Genomic DNA, 17,864 nt, shown 5'->3' on the forward strand with positions numbered 1-17,864 from the left:
CAGAATTTTCATATAAAATAACATTCAAATATTTTCATCATCTATTAAATATAATAAAAAATTGATAGATTATAACAATCTAAAAAATCTATTATTGTTCAAAATATTTTTAAATTTTTAAATAATTTTTACTGCAACAATTATTCTTAAATTGTTTTTAATTAATGAATAAAGAATAAGATCATTAAATTCATTAATTTTATGTTTTTTATGTTTTTTTATTCCTTTTATTATTCAATAATAATAAAATTTCCATGATTTACATAATTATAAATAATTTCATGTATTCTATCTTTATATTTTCTAGAAATATGATATTTTAAAGAAATTTTAGAGAAATTTTTGTTCTTTCTACGTTTAAATTATAACATTTATAAATTTAATATAATAAATAAATATAATATAAAATAACTGAATATTTAAAATATATTTTTGAACATTTATTAATATTTTAACAGCAAATATTACCAATTTTTTTTATAAATTATTCTATAGATTTTTAAGAATGTATACGTATTTACATATTTAAAATTTCATAAAATATTCAATAAACGAAATTTTAAAATGTTTTTATTGAAACTAATTACTATAAAAATATTTTTTTACATAGTATAAGATCGCTAAAAAATGATAGCTTAGGCGAATAAATTATATATATAAACCATTATTACATTATATAATAAGCTAGTATAAAACATGTTTAATTCATTTTTAGTATTCTTAAATTAATTCTATCTGCTTAAAATTTCAATATATAATTTTTCAATATATTGTAAGTTTAATAATATATTTAATAATAAATTTCACTTTATTTATTATTCATCTTCTTAAAAAAGGATTCTTAAACTCAATTAATAAGATTTTTATAATAATATTTGAGACATTTAAAAAAATTCAAATTGATTTATAAATAAAAAAAGAAAATATGATTTAATCTTAAATAAATAATAAAAAAAAATTATTATATCCATATTAACATTGTTACTTAGAAAGAATAAATTCAATGATAATAATTGCATTAGTCAAGTGACTTAATTAAAAATAAAGATTATTTCGTTAAAACTTTTTCATTAAAAAAGATAATCTTATTTACGCCAACTCATAATTTGTTGAAACATAATAAATTTTATTCTTAATCTTTTTGTTTTATGTTAATGTTTGAAATTTATTCAGAATAATTAAAAAAGCAAACATTGCAAATTATGCACATAAAATTGGGAAATTATTTAAAACAAAATCATATCTGTTAATATTATTTTCGAAATATAAGTTGTAAAATATAAACTTTCATTTATTCATAAAATGAAAGATATTTATGAGAATCTTATAAAATCAATAATAAATAAATTTTATTTTTTAATATAAAATAAAATGGCACTAAGAATGATGAATTTTTACTTAGTAAAAAATGATAAAATTAAAAAAATATATTTTTGAGTGCTCTTTTTTGCAATATTGAGTTTCTTCATTACTTATTGAAATATGAAAGTAATTATAATTAAATGCATATTTAAATAAATATAAAATAATAAAATTAAATATAAGCGCTTTTAAAAGTATTTATTGAATAAAAAACAAATATAAAAAAAAATTACATTTTTAGCTTAATTTAATATTAAATTACATCAATAATGAAAGAAATGTTAAAATTTAATTCTCAGTAATTTTTACTAATTTTCCAGCATTTTTTTTTTACCCAAAAATGATAATAAGCTTTTAATATTTTGAATCTTGGTATTTTTTAGGTATTGATAAGATATATAAGATATATATATTGAATTTATAAATTAAATTAATACTATATCTATAATATGTATATGATATGAATATGAATTAATATGAATTAATATATCATTTATTTTAATCATGAATTCGCAAATACATTATTCGTTAAAGATAATATTGAAAAAAAAAAAATTTATTCAAAACCATTAAAATCGAAAATGTCACATTATAATGAAATAACAAAATTAAAATTTCTTTAAAATTATATTCTTTGGTTTCAAAAATATCTTTGGTTTATAAAATGTCGAAAAATAGACATTTCTCAATAAATGTTCTTTTTTCATTTAATATCTTTATATCTCAGTAAATTATTGCAAAATTGCTAATTTAGAAACACACATAAGATTGATAGATATTAAAATTTCAAATATTTAAAAAAAGATAATATTTTGAGAAATCTTCATAATCGTAAAAGTTTATAAAATAGTCATAATCCTAAAAGTTTATAAAATATATTTCTCAATTAAAGAGAAATATATTTTAATAACTAAAGAAAATATTTCCAATGGAATATTTCGAATCGTAACATATACACAATAAGTTAAACAAACTTTATATAAATCTACTTAATTACATCTACTTAACTAATTAAGTGCTTAAATACTTAACAAATTTATAATTACTAGATATAATGAATACATTATTTGAGAAATTGTAAATTATCCGCATTAATTATAATATAAGTTAGCAATGCAACCAAATGAAATAGAATATATCTATTTATTTCATTATTTTAATTTGCATTTTATGTACACACGTTGTCAAAGAACAAGAAATAATTATGTTTAAACATTATGAAATTTATTTTTATGAGCAACAAAGTATGAAAATATGAGAAAAATTTTTTATTATACGAATATCTACATATTCATACACTAGTTTTTTCAAGACAATAAAGTCATTATATTTGACTCGTTAGCCAACAAAAAGTACTTTCACGATATGTGCCAACCTATTATTCTTGGCCATGAATTCGTAACGTTTCACAATAGAATCTTTTTTTATTCACTATTCAATAAGATTCGATTTTTGCTAGTCTCTGTAAGATGTATTCATAGCGAGCAGAAATAGAGGGCAGTATAGTAAGAACTTCATAATGGCTTTCACGATAGATCTTCATCGTCTATTGTTACGCTTGAATATCGGTTACTATTCAAAAAGATCATGTTTTAATCTACGAAAATTTTCTGAGTTTGACACTGGTACATTAATGTATAATATTGATGAAATTTATCTATTCTTTTTTTATTTATTAATTTTTTTCAATTATTTGAATAAATAATTTTATTTCTACTTAAAATAAAATATGAATAATCGATAGTTTTAAAATTATTAATATTAATAAATACAGATATATTTTTCAGATTTTCAATGATTTTTCAAATGTTTCATATCTTCCAGATTTTTGATGAATTGATATTATATTTAAAATTAATGTTTAAGAATTCAATGAAAATATTTTTTTGAACAAAGTTGTCTATCGTTATTATAATAAAATATATTTTGTTAACGTCAAATATATCTTATGTATTTGTAGTTTCAAAGCATCGAAATTTACATGAAATGAAGAATCTGAATTATTTAAATTATTTTTATTATTTTAATTATTAAAATTATATGTATTTTCTCCAATTAATTAATATAATTAAATCGAGCAATTAATACATTGGCGATGCTTGTATATCTATATCCTACAGTATTAAAAAATTTTAATTTAATTCTTTAACTGTAGATCTTTAGAATTTTTCTCACAAAAAATCGCGAACGAAACTTTTATGCGTTCATTAAAAAAAAAATTTTATAGAATACACAAAAAAATCAAAATAAGTATCGATCAAAAAAATATTTTTATTTGTTTTTTTACATTTCGATAAAAATGCGAATATAATATAAATATAAATATATAAAAAAATTCTTAAAATTATTTTTATCTACAAGATATTAATATATTCATAGGATATCTTCAAATCAAATCAAAAAACCAAAACAAAAAAGTTCATATAAAAATGTTAAAATTTTTTTATTAAATTACAAGCAATTTAAATTTATTTAAATATATAAAAACAAAAAGAAAATTTCTTATTCTTTTGTCATATTTTTATTTAACATGAACTTAAATTGCTCATGATAAATAAGTGTTGACCGACATTTTTATATATCAACTTTTGTACTTATTTTGACTTTTAGAATCAACTTTTCCACGAATATAACATCTTATATATCTTGAAACATATATTTCTTAATATTTGATGAACGACTTCAAATACAAAATAAAATTTAACTCTCAAAAAAATATAAAATTAGCATTCAAATTCAAAAATTGAATGCGACATTATTTGTGGAAATTAATAAAATATTACACATGGAATTTGATTTCCTTTGTTATTATCATTTAGAAATGAATAATAGCAAATTATTTATGCACATATAGAAAAAATAAAGATATATTTATTACAAGATATTAGATTATTAAAATTATTCATTCATTATATCAATTATTCTATTATATAAATATCATAACTCATAAATTAACTCATAAGGAAAATTAAAAGTATAAATTTTTTGAAATTATGGAGAACGATTCGATTATTTAAACATTAATTGTTCGATATTTAATTATTCAATCAATTATTTGAATACAAAATGAATATATATTTAAATTAGCATATCTAACAATAACATATTTGTATTTGAAAACGATCTGAAAACTGATTAATTTATTTTTTGTAATAATATAATTTTATTCTTCTTATTAGATATATTGTTTTATATAATATTTGAAAATTATTTAATTTTTAATTGTTTGATATATTTATAAATTTGATTCTTTCTGATCCAAAGAATCCGCTTATTCAAATAAATTTATCCGCCAATTATTCAGAGATAATCGATATTCTATCATAACACTTAAATATTTTAATATTTTATTCTTCAAAATATTTACTAATTAAAATTGATAATTGACAATTAATATTTTTATCAACTAATTGACAAATAAGTCCATCAATCATTTTAATAACTAATAAATATAATCTATTTTAATCGTAAATATTAATTAATCAATCTAACTAATATTTTTAATTGATCGATATTTAATATATGATACATGTAAAAATCGATAAATATCTTCACATCAAATTTGTATAATCATTATCTTACATCGAAAAAATTACTATTAAACCCTTTAGAATATCGATCGAGTTTCTTAGATACCGGCAATCACAGTCAGAAATACATTACGAATGATCGAACTTAAATGTCATCGTTCCATAACGGGTAAGAAATAAAGATGAAAGGTCAATAACCTTATTGTAGACGTAGGCGCGGTTGCCTTCCTTTCAAAGGATCTTTTTCGACAACGAAAAGAAAGCGACGAGTGATTCTACATTTCATGATGCGAGTCATTGTCGGCATTGTTAAAGGAAAATATCGATGATCAAAGGGAAAAGGAAAAAATAAAAAATAGAACAAGAGAAACAGAAAGGAGTAAAGAAAGGAAAGAAAGGAAAGAAACGATGGCATAATATCTATTGGAAACGGATCATCGTTCTTCCTCTTTATGCTATTCTCTCTTTTTACTCCCTCTACTTTTCTCTTTCGTTCTCTTTGTCTATCCATCTCTATCCATTTCTCTCTCTCTCTAGCGCATGCGCTTTCTCCTCCTCTTACTAGCATTTTCTTCTCTCGATAAACCGCGGGAATTGAAGTCACACTAGGAAGAGGATAATGGGCCAAACCGTTCTCAAGTGTATTTACCTGCTGTAGTGGGCACGTGGATCGACAGAATGAAGAGTAGGTTCATTGTCTGGGTGGAAAGATCGCGACGCGTAAGGACACATGGGTGCCACGTTGTCTACAGCCTGGACAACCGACCACTTCCTTCAGAGGAAAGAATTAACGATTACCTTCTCTCTTCGTATATAATCAACGTGCATTCAGGATTCTACTCTTTAGTAACTCCGCAGTCACTGTTCGCGCGTACGATAGAATCTATCTATACACACCATCTTAATTATCTTTTCACAATTCAAATGATAGAGCTCGGTTCGAATAATTGCATAAAATTCTAATTTTTTGATTGTTATTATTTTATTACTAATTGAATAAAGTAAAAGTGAATGAAAATTGAATGAAATTGTAATTATTTGTCAACAATTGATTATTGTTACCATAAATTATGATATAATAAATATAATAAATTTTTGTTAAATAATTTTGCTAAACAATCAAAAAATACTTACATTTGCTTTAATATTCACAATATAAATTTAAATCTTTATATTCGAGAAATATTAATTTTTTAAATAAAAAGAAATAATTTAGACCAAAGAAATCATTAATTTTAAATTTCTTTTGTATTTTATATGTTAACAACATATATATATATATATATCCCATGTAACATGATTATTGTTTTTCTATCATTCATGGTTATATAAAAAATATTTTGAACTATATTATAATTTAATGGCATTATTATAATTTAATTATAATTTAATGGCATCAAGTGTAAATTATATAAATATAAAATAGTGATAATTGTTGAAGATAAATATTAAAAATTCTGAAAATATTTTATTGTCATAGGAAAATTAATTGGATAACAAACAAAATCATCGTTTTTTTTACAAAGTTATAAATGATTTTAAAACAAATTTGAAAATTATATATTTATTTTCATTAAAAATTGATAAATGATATATAATATATATTATATCAGATAATTTATAATCCGATAATTTATTATTCATTTATCAATTTAAAATTTAAAGATCTGATCTGGGATTGAAATTTTTCAATTTTGTATTATTGTATTATTTTTTATTGTAATATTTCAAAATTTTATTAGAAAGTATTTATAAAAGAAATATGAAATAGAAAAAAAGAATGAGATGCCAAAATTTTGATTTGGATACAATATTAATAAGTATATTTCAAATACTACAATAATTGAAATATTATCTCATAATAATTGTTATTATTAATTATTTTTAATTAAATAATTTATTTTTAGTTAAATAATAACAATATGAATTTATTTAATAGATATTTTATTTTTTGATTGTGAAAAAAAGTTAAATTTAAAAAATAAGAGAAAGTGAAATTGTTAAAAATAAATTGAATAAATTGTTAAAAATACGAAATACTTAATCGATAGCAATAATTTTTTGAAGAATTCAAAGGCGAATTATAAATACAATGTCTACTATAAAATCATGCCAATTATAAATCTATTATGTTTGTATAATCCAGAAAGCACAATTTACAATTTACATTATAAAATAAAACAAATTATTCGTTTAATTAATTATTTATTATTTATTATTTTATTAATTTATTTTATTATATTTGATATTATTTATATTATTTAATATTATGCTTATGAATCAATAAAATCTTTTTATTAATACAAAAAGAGCCAAATTTGTACTAATTTAATTTTGCTTTTATTTAGAAAAAATACGAAAATTAAAAGTTATGTTTTAATAATATTCATGTTTATACATTCCACATGAAATCTTTCAAATTTTTTCATTTGATTCTCTTTCTTTGATTTCTCTCTTTACTCTAAGATTCTCTAAAAGCAACTATTTATCTGATATTTATTTATATCTATTTTTTCCCTAAATCTCAAATTCACCACATCAGTTAATTACAAAAGATAAATTCGAGAAGGAGAATTGACGATCATTTAAGAATAATTCAAATGGAAATCAGTTTCTTCGTTTCATGGTTATCAACGATCGCGACTACGATGTTACAGAATTGCCAGGCTGGCAACAAAAGGCGTTCAAGTGCTTTTCACCAAATTGGGACTCTCGCACGTGCTACTTCGTGTATAGATGTATATATACACATATCAGGTTCAGACGATGGTTGTATTCGATTACAGAACGAGAGCATGTACATCTACACGATCTCGGTTCGCCCTACTCTACAGAGAGGAGATACTGTTAAACGAAATAAAAACACGGGACGAATAAGAGATAAGAGCCGAGCGAGTAAGTCTGCGTTTGTGGAAAATGTCTCCTTTCGGCGTTTCTAATCGTCGTGTGTCAAGAACCCTTGCAAAAAAACGAGACAAACATACGCTCGATGTAAAATGTGAAATGTAAGTACAGACATCTTTCCAGCCAGCATCTTGATTTTTTATGTTTTTGTGCACCGATCGATATGATAAAACGAAATAATTGCGGGAAGATGACTTTTATTTTTGCTCGAATCAGACTCGTAACTCACTCAATGGAGGAGAATTAAATTGGTTTACTCGTTTTTACGATAAAATTAACGAGAAAGGATGGGAGAAACGCGTTACTTTTCGTTTTTCTTGTTTCTTCAACGGCGCGTGCCTGAAATACCGCTAGTGTTTCCGACAGTTTATTAAATTATTATACTTTCCTTTTTCTTTAATACAATTTTGATTTATCAATCTTTTTTCCTTACTTTATATGGAAAAAAGATGAAAACTGAATGATTATTTTTTAATAATAAAAAAAATTTATCTTTTTTTTGATTTGATATATGAAAGTTATAATTTAAGACAAAAAATGTAAGATATAATTTATATAATTTTAAAATGAATGAAATTTTGGAGGTACAAGAGTTTTGAGATTTTTGGTTTCTTTTCAAAAAATTTTTTTGACTTTGTAATTCTTATTTTTTATTTTCTTATTTATTATCAAATATAATATTTTTTTCTTTTTTTATATTAAATTTATTGATATTTCAACACAAATAAATAAAATGGTATTTATACTATAAATTTATTTATTTCAATTAAAAATGATGAATAAAAAATGATAGTTTTTTTTTAATCTATTTTAAATTCCTTCAGTTTTTCTTATTTAGATATTGTAAAAGACATTATTTGTAAAAAACAGAAATGAAATTCCTGTAAATTACAAAACAAAATTTTAAGTATTTTGCAACATTTCAAAAAATTTGTTGATTCAAATTTTAACAATTTGAAATATTAAATGTTATAGAAGATAAATTTTCTTCAGTTTTGAAAATTATGAAAAATTAGAAAAATACATTCTAGTTCTATTGATACATACAATAATTCCATTTATAAATATAATATATTAGAAAATTTACGAAAAGATAAAATAAACTTCTATTACAAAATTATTAATATTTCTAAAAAAAATCTCTCTTTCTTTTTCTCTCTTTGTATTTTTTCTCATTTGGAATTTTACATTGGAAAAGATCCATCCATTAAAACTTTTTAAAAATTGGAATTCAAAGAATTTTTTTGAATGACATTATTGATTTCAAGATTGTAGAATGATGATTTCGATATTTTGTTTCTATATTTTTATGTATCTTTATAATAATTTTCATTTAATCAAATATAATAATTTTAATCATATATAATAAATAGAATCAAATTACTATTCACCTGTATATATGGTAATTTTTTCGAGAAGAAAATACAAAATAAATGTTAAAATCTATTAATAAACAAGAAGAAACATACTTTTGGTCTGCAATTGTTCTCGTTGAATAAGATAATAGAGAAACGTTTCACACTCGGGATTGCTTCAAGAATACAACGTTAAAATTGGGTTAATGCTGGGGAATAATATTGTTAAGTTTGTTGCCGAAATCCGTATAGTAAAGTAAACAGTGACTACGTAATTCTGCTGACGAAATAAAAACGAAACAGATTTTATTATCGCGGGAAAACAAACTTTCGAAATTCGCATGGTATAAAACTTGTTACATTCTGCGCGAACAATCCTTAAACTTTAACCTCTACACATAGAGACTTTCACGATAAGTAGTCCATGACTTTTTATGTGTATGATATTCGAGAAGGTAAATGAAATGAGAATGAATAAATATTCTGGAAATCAATATCTTCTTAAGATTAAATAACGAAATAAAATAAAACATGAATAGTTTTATTTTTGATTTCTCAAAATTTGGACAATATTTATTATAGTTACTTCATTAAAAATTTTATTTCATCAATGAAATAAGATTTCGATCGAGAGAACTTAACAAAATATCTGTTATATTTTGTTAATTTTCATATAATAAAGAAATAATAACTAATAATAATAGAATTTAAATATAATTTATATTTTGATATAAATATATTAGTTTCGTACACTTTATGTATTTATCAATTTATATTTTAACTATATTTGTTTATTGAATTTGAAATTGAACATAAAATCTGAAATTTCTTAATAAATAAATAAAAAAAATTAAGAAAATATGTTTTAGCTATTTCAAAAAATCAATAAAAATTGTGTCTGATTTTAAAAATGTGAAATATAGTATAAAAATATCAGCAATGAAATACAGCTAGATTTAGGTTAGGTTGCATTTATAATCTCTGAGAATTGTTCTAATTATTCATCTTACATTTTAATGAAATGTTAAAGAAGCTATGATATTGAAGTTACAATAAGTACAATTAAATTAAGTTAAATTAAATAATAATATATAGAATATTCTAATAATATATATATTTATTGTTAATATATCTTTATTCTTAATATTTAGATCTTTAATTTATAATTTCGTTTTATTGACTTGTGGAGAATAAAAATCAAGAGAATTTGTAAGGCAACCAAAATGTAAGCTTAGATTAACGTCGAATTAAATAAAATTAATAGAAATATGATATTTTTCAAATTTTTTTTATTGAAATCTGGTTTTAGTTTTATGAGATAAAATTTTTCTTTAAATAAGAAAAAAATATCATTAAAATTGAGAGAAGTTACCAAACTTATCTAAAATATTTGCTTTAAGAAATGGTCATCTTTTAAAAGAAAGTCACTAAAAGAAATTGTTAGGAAAGAACAGGTGCACGTGTCAAGATGTTCGTTGAAATTCTGAATTGTCGATAACGAATCTTGAATTTCATTCCCTCGAATTCTAACACGATCTTCTATTTCTGACACGCCAGCAGGCTGCAATTCGCAAATTGAATTTCAGATCGCGAAATTGAAACTTCAAATTTGAAAGACGAAAGTTCAAGTGTGAACAACTAATCCGGCCGGTATCGATTTTCACGTGGACTCGATGAATCGAGTAGCAATGTCGCATTGTTCCCTTTCACGGAAGATCAAACAGAATCGTTTCGCAAATACACGATTTCACGGATCGTTAGTATCGACGTATAACGCGCTCAGTTCGGTTTTTGTTCACCAAGTTTTCTTTGCTATGGCTCAGCAACAAGAGAAATAAACCGCAATGGTTTCAAATATCTCGTAACCAGAAATCCTCTTTTCGTATTTGCATTCGAAATATAAGGAATACGCGAACAATCAAGGAAATGATAGTTTTATTATTTATTACGCTACGATCCGGTACAATGCGGTATTCGCATAAAAATTGTGCTACTATTATTCCAATATTATTACTATATTAAACTACTAAATATGATAATCTGCTAAAATTTACAAGTGCAGCTAAAATGTATATTTACTACTATTATATAGAATTTCTTCTATATGGATAAGAAATCTTACAAAAAAATTCATCTATTTCGAAAATTCTTGTTTTAATAAAAACAATTTTGTATGTAGAGCATGTTGTTGTGTAGAGTATAATTTGTTAGATACGGAAATTTATTTGTCGACGAAAAATGAAATCAATCTTTAAAATTTCAACAAATTTTCATATTTTAAATATAATTTTTGAATATTTTGCAATTTAAAATTTTGCTCCATTAAAAAATTATATTTAAAAAATAAAAAGTGTTTTAATTGAACATTGATTTCATATATTTAAAATGATATTTTAATAAAAAAAAATAAAAAAAAATTACTCATATATATGATTCGTTATGCTCTATACTAATAAAATTTCATTAGGAATAACAAATTGTTCATTAATATTTCATCAAAAAATAAAAAAGCATTCAAATATTTTCTGCATAAACATATACCCATCATTTATTCAATATTAATATATGGCAATAAACTTAACTAATTAAGATATAATAAGTAAATCGTTAATCAAATTGAAAATAAAAAATTTATTCCCGCATTGTGATAAATTTCAAATATTTAAATCCAATTCAACTTAAACATAATATAATTATCATGATTATTCATTCATTCGATATGAATTTGTTTTAGTATTGAAACAAAAATAATTTATCAAAATAGTAATTTATTCTAATTATTTACCGGTACTCTTAATATTCATAATAATGAATTGAGTATAGATGTGTTTTAAACATTGTATTTTTATTATAATTTCAAAAATAAATTTTTATATAATTCGTTTTAGTATTTATTATATTATTATTCGTTATTAATTCGTCATATAAAAGTTTACTTATTTTTCTTTTAAATTAAATAATGCAGAATCTGATAAGATTACGTATTGTTTTTTTGTGTTAAAAAAAAAAGAATAGAAAGATTTGCGTAATGTAATCAGATTGCAAAATATAAGAAAAAATATAATTTTTTTAGTCTTTATAGTACTTTTAATTAATTCTTATAGTTAGTAATTATAAAATATTAGAATACAGTAGTATCATATTCGATATCTAATATCATATTATGAAAATTATGAAAATTCATTAAATATTGACAGAAAATTAGATAAACAAATCTATTTATAAAGTTAACTAATTAAAAATTTAACTAAAGTCAAATTTAAATTTTAATTCATAGAAATTCAAATAAATTTGAATAGTATTTTTAAATAAAAACGAAGTATTTTTGAACAGAAATGCAAACCCTTAAAATATCTTAATACAAGAAAAAATAGATGAACATTACTTTTATAATGAAAGATTCTTTTTTATTATTTGAAAACAAATGAAGTATGTACATTTAAGTAAATGGATAAATTAATTTAAAAAAATCGAAATATTTATTTTTTTCTCTAAAATTAATTTTAATGCAAAAACAAAAAATAAATACATTCTTTTATCGTTTTAAATCTGAAACAGAATTTCTGAAGATTCTGAAACTGATCATTTTAATTTCATTTAACTCATTAATTCAGATAATTTCATTCGAGCTATATTCTTTTTCTTTTTTATCTACGATATTAATTGCATTACAGATAACAAATTAAATTAAATAAATTATTAAAGAAGATATCCAATAGTTGAAATGGAAATATAATTTTTTCTTCAAAGTATTTCTTCTTCTCTAAAATGCGATATGAATTGAAGATAAAAATTTTAATAATTTTTAACATTAATATTAAAAAATTATATTATATAATTATATTATATTATATAGAATGTTCTATCTAATTTAATCGATAAATCAATTATCACTTTCATCCCTGATATTCCAAAATATACAAGATATTTGAAAGATATTCCAAATATACAAAACTGAAAATATTTAAAATATACAAAGCTAAAAATTATTAAAAATAATCAAACTTTTTTCTCTTCTATTTTTCTTAATAACACGACGAATCCTCAACGTAATGTCAATACTTTAATATCAATTCTTTGATGTCACGATATTGCAACGACCTCTGATTGATAATTCGTTCCTGCCATGCCATTCTATAGTACAACAAAGAACAGCTTATGCATACACGACAAAGTATGCACGTGTGTATGCATATAGGCTTAATCACCGCAAATTCCATTCATCGATGTGACGCAACCTTTCGACAAAAGGGTCTACTACAGTGCGCGCATCAGGGGTTAGACGGGGACCGACGTTAATCTGGTCTTGGTATCGCAATAACAAGGCAGATCAGAGCCCACGAACCAACGAGACCTTTGCACGATGGTTCACGAGGATTAGGAGGACTGTTAGAAACGGCAGAAACGCCAGAAACGACGACGGATACGTGCTCCACCGACGAGATAGTTGGGCAAGTTGCCACGACGTACCCGGTCTACGTTCCAGGAACCTAGACTAATTACCTACATACTATCAGCGATGGTGGTGGCCTTCGTGATGCTGACCCGACTCTCGTTCCACCGTTTTTCCTTCACGGCGACCGGGAGTAACGGATTCGAGACGGATAGAAACGCGACATGTGTCCCTGTTTATCATGAAAGAAGAAGAAAATCTTTCGGAACGGTGGAACGCACCTCTAATTAATTAATCGATTGATCGATCGATCGATCGATCCGCTCGAGTGAAATTGTGTAATTAATTGACTAATTAATTAGGGCCGTGCCTCCTCTCGTCGTATCCGAATACGGCTGTCGGCGGCTGTTGCGCGGAAGGAACGTTGATTATAACCTCTCCAGATCGATTGTTATAGGTGGTTAATTAATTGATTCTGATATCGGTCGAAATTATATCGTTTTCGAGTGTTTTCGAAGATTTAACGGTGAAGTGGTTTTCAACATCATTGCCTCTCCCTTTTCGCTTATTCGAAACGTGAAACAATCGATCGAATTTGTTACAATTTTATATTACGAGTAAATTATTACACAATTATTCATGTATTCGCAAATTTCGTTTTAATCATGTTCAGGTCAATATGATATATGGTGATATATGTTATTGTACAGTATGTACGATTTAATCGAAAATATGTGGAGAAGAATATAAATGATATTATTGTTTCAAACGAAAATCGTTTTGTATGAAAAGATATATAGTTTTTCTAAAGATTGTAAGTAGATCAACTTTAATTTTTTAAATAGAATTATGTAATTTTTATCACATCTCTTATTTCATAAGAAAATGGAAATTAAATTATTTATGAAAGATGATAAATTTAGGAGATATTATAAGTTGAAATTCATACAACTTATTAAATGAAAAATAAGAGACACACGATATTCTACTTCTACTCATTTCTTATCTTTCATATGTTAAATTTTATAAATTTCACGTTAAAATATCTTATAAATTAAAGATTCTTTGACATAAATAATTCAGTACTTTCTTTGAAGCAAATAATGAATTTTATATGTATTTCGTTATATTACGAAAATTATATGGTTCTATTTTAAAAACTTAATATTAACTTTTAATTTTATTTTTTATATCGTTTATTCATTCTTAACTCATATTTTTTTTGAAAATTTTTTTTTGTTGAACATATAGTATAAAGATGAATCATTTAACTCTGCCACTTAAATTGAATTCGTAATTTTTTTGTGAAATAAAAAAATATTTCTTAATATTAAAGGGAATAAAATAATTGATTATTTTATATATGACTTTTTTACAAGATATGAATATAGTGATTTGAATGTTTTGTAAATTATGTATAACACAATTTTTCATAATATGATTCAAAAAAATTCTATAAGTAAAAAATTATTAAGATAGATATAGAATTAAAAACAATAAAAAGTAATTATGAAATTATATTTTAATTGATTTTTAATTTAAATATATAATGTTCGAAATATTGTAAATTGTAATAAATATTACAAGTAAAAAAATTAAAAATGATTTTCGTATGTCGATAATTTTTATTATCACCCTTAATCAAAAAATCAAAAAAAAACTTTTGTTCGAAGCATTTATATATATAATAGTTTACGAATAAATTTAAATTTTATGATAAATTATGATAAAATTAAATTAGTCACTCTATACATTCTTTAATAATTCAACAATCAATTTAAATATTCTAAATTTACACAGCGATTTTTAATCGCTTTTAACTTTTAAAATGTTTTTATAGATAAGTTTCGTTATTAACTTTAAACTAAAAATCGCATCGTTCGTTCGAGCAGCATAATTTCGAGGTTTTGCAGTTAACAGTCGAGCTGAAAAGCCTTGACGAAGGATACAGTTAACTCAAGAAGTCCGCCCCGAGAATCAGATTACTGTTTGGTCCGAGGTTACCGAATGTAATTATCTTACGATTAGCAAGTCCTCTAGTGCTGTTCCATACCAGGCTGCTTCAACACTTCTGACCACCATTAGAACTTCCTAGTAAACTGCATGAACTATTATAGTCCTTCAGAAACTTGACCAATATCTACATTGCAACTCAATAAGTCAATAATAATGAAACAGATATGAAGATTATTAAATTGAATGAACGATTTGCAATTTAAATAAATTTTTCTAATCTTTTTTTTTAATAACTTACAAACAATGCTTTATGGGGTCAAATATTATTATTTCTGAGGATTAATCAAGGGAATAAATAATCATTAAAAGTTATTTCTAATAATATTTCTAAAAATAAATTAAATTTTAAAAATAACATTACATGTGAATTATATTCTGAAAAATTTCAAACATGTAATGTCTAATCTAAAATATCCTTTATTATTTTTATGAAACAATTAAAAATTATAGATAGTTATTTATATTTTATATATAGGAAAAAATAAATAAAAATAAATAAAAACTTATCAATAAAAATCAAATTATTTCGATTAAACTGTATGAACATAAAAATCAATGCATCATTTATTAATGCGAGATGACAAAAGAAATCATATTTTTCAGGTATAAACAAATATTGTTCCCAATGATTAATTGAATAACTTAAATTTACGTATCTAATAATAATATTTTCTAATAAATTCTTAATTTAATTTTATTATTTATCAAATTTCCTGCGTAACCATTTAAAATATTGTAAACAAGATATACAATAACAAAAAACAATCCATCCGCAAAAAATATTGAAATGGTTTAATTAATTGATACAGTACATTAAACTGCTATGCAGTCGATTTCAAAAAAAGAAAGAAAGAAAGAAAGAAAAAAAAAATTTTCACAAACATATCCACATAAACACGACTTCAAGCAGGAAGTCTAATGAGCGAATACGCCAATTAAAACGGTGCAGTAATTAAATGACTGATCGATGATGGGATTAATGTAATTACGACAAAGTAACGTTGCACTGGACGGTATAATCAATAGATACTCGCTAATGACATCAACGAGGGGTCGATTATATGCTATACGTCCTTGTATTCATTTAATCCGTCATTAACCCGAGACCATGTAAAACGATGGCAGTTGCGCATGGATAATTATAAAGTCAAAATTGATGAAATGTCAAATGTCACAACATGTAAACATCCCCTTTAATTGGATCAATACTTTTTCGCGTTTCATTTTTGTTTTTCTATGATAATCGATTCTATCAAACTGTCAGATAACAGTTTTTCTATGAAACAAGTTGTATTGAAAAATATGTACACACGTATTCTATTATTGATTTTATTATAGCTGCATTAACATTTTGAATATAAATATCCAGAAGAGAATTAATGAATAAATTAAAATTTCCTTAAACCAATTAGAGTTACATAAATATTGAAAAATTGTACTTACCTAGTAGTTCAATTAGGGAAAACCAATAACTAAGCTTCAACTTACCTGAAATAAAAAAAGAGAATATATTATAAAAACTAAAATCAAATTGTAAATAACAATTATATAGGCTGCTCTATTTAACTTTTTTGATACAAAAAAATATTTTAAATAAAAGTTTCATATACTTTGACACAATAAATGAAAAATTATATGAAGAATAATTTTGATTTTTTAAAAAACAAATATTGTATGTTTATTTTTTATAAAATAAATTTTATAAACTTCAAGTTAACATATTTCTAAATTAAATATTTTTCATAAATAGTTAGTGCAATAAAAATGACATGATTTCGTTGTGATATGATTAATAATAATAATAAAATCATTATGATCATATGATATCCATATCTATATATGTAAAAAACTAATCATGTCTGATTAGTTATCCTCTAAAATTATTCAATTCTAATTTGAAATATTTTTTTTTGTATTGTCAATTGTTGAAAAAAACAAATGTTCTTAACTTGTACTTACAAATTATAATCGATTAATCTATAAATCATAAATCAATTGTTTTAAGAACGTTCAGAGATTCAGAGATTCTCAATTTAAAGAGTGAAATCGATGATATATAAAATACTAACTAGAAAATAATCCAAACTATCATATTAATTAAAATTTATTGATATATGATTATTGATAAATTATTTATTCATTGACATTCTTATCAATTTTCAGTGAAAATTTTCGACAATTCACTTCTCTCGATAATTAGTAACGGGCACCATTTCAATGAAAAATAACAAATGTAAAAGAGATGTTTTCCATTACCAAATTTCCGCGGAAATTCGCTTCGATAAGGATGAAACATCCATTTGA

General features: G+C 22.8%; 2 protein-coding genes across 3 annotated transcripts in view; both read right to left on the bottom strand.

Annotated features, from left to right (window-relative positions):
* LOC107993215 (CCR4-NOT transcription complex subunit 6-like) overlaps positions 1 to 17,864 on the bottom strand; it is a 355,976-nt gene that overhangs the window by 308,522 nt on the left and 29,590 nt on the right. The window lies entirely within an intron of this gene.
* The window catches only part of LOC107993170 (CCR4-NOT transcription complex subunit 6), a 587,279-nt gene that overhangs the window by 110,055 nt on the left and 459,360 nt on the right, over positions 1 to 17,864 (bottom strand). Inside the window, exon 4 of one of the 2 annotated variants that reach the window (XM_062076967.1) lies at positions 16,469 to 17,048. The exons of the other annotated variant lie outside the window; for it this stretch is intronic. Within the exon in view, the coding sequence (XP_061932951.1) occupies positions 16,975 to 17,048 (74 nt within the window). The 3' untranslated portion in view covers positions 16,469 to 16,974. Of the gene's footprint in view, positions 1 to 16,468; positions 17,049 to 17,864 lie in introns of those variants that run through there. 2 annotated transcript variants of the gene reach the window in all.

The sequence above is a fragment of the Apis cerana genome, linkage group LG7, assembly GCF_029169275.1.
Source record: "Apis cerana isolate GH-2021 linkage group LG7, AcerK_1.0, whole genome shotgun sequence".
In the NCBI taxonomy this organism is placed as follows: Eukaryota; Metazoa; Arthropoda; class Insecta; order Hymenoptera; family Apidae; genus Apis; species Apis cerana.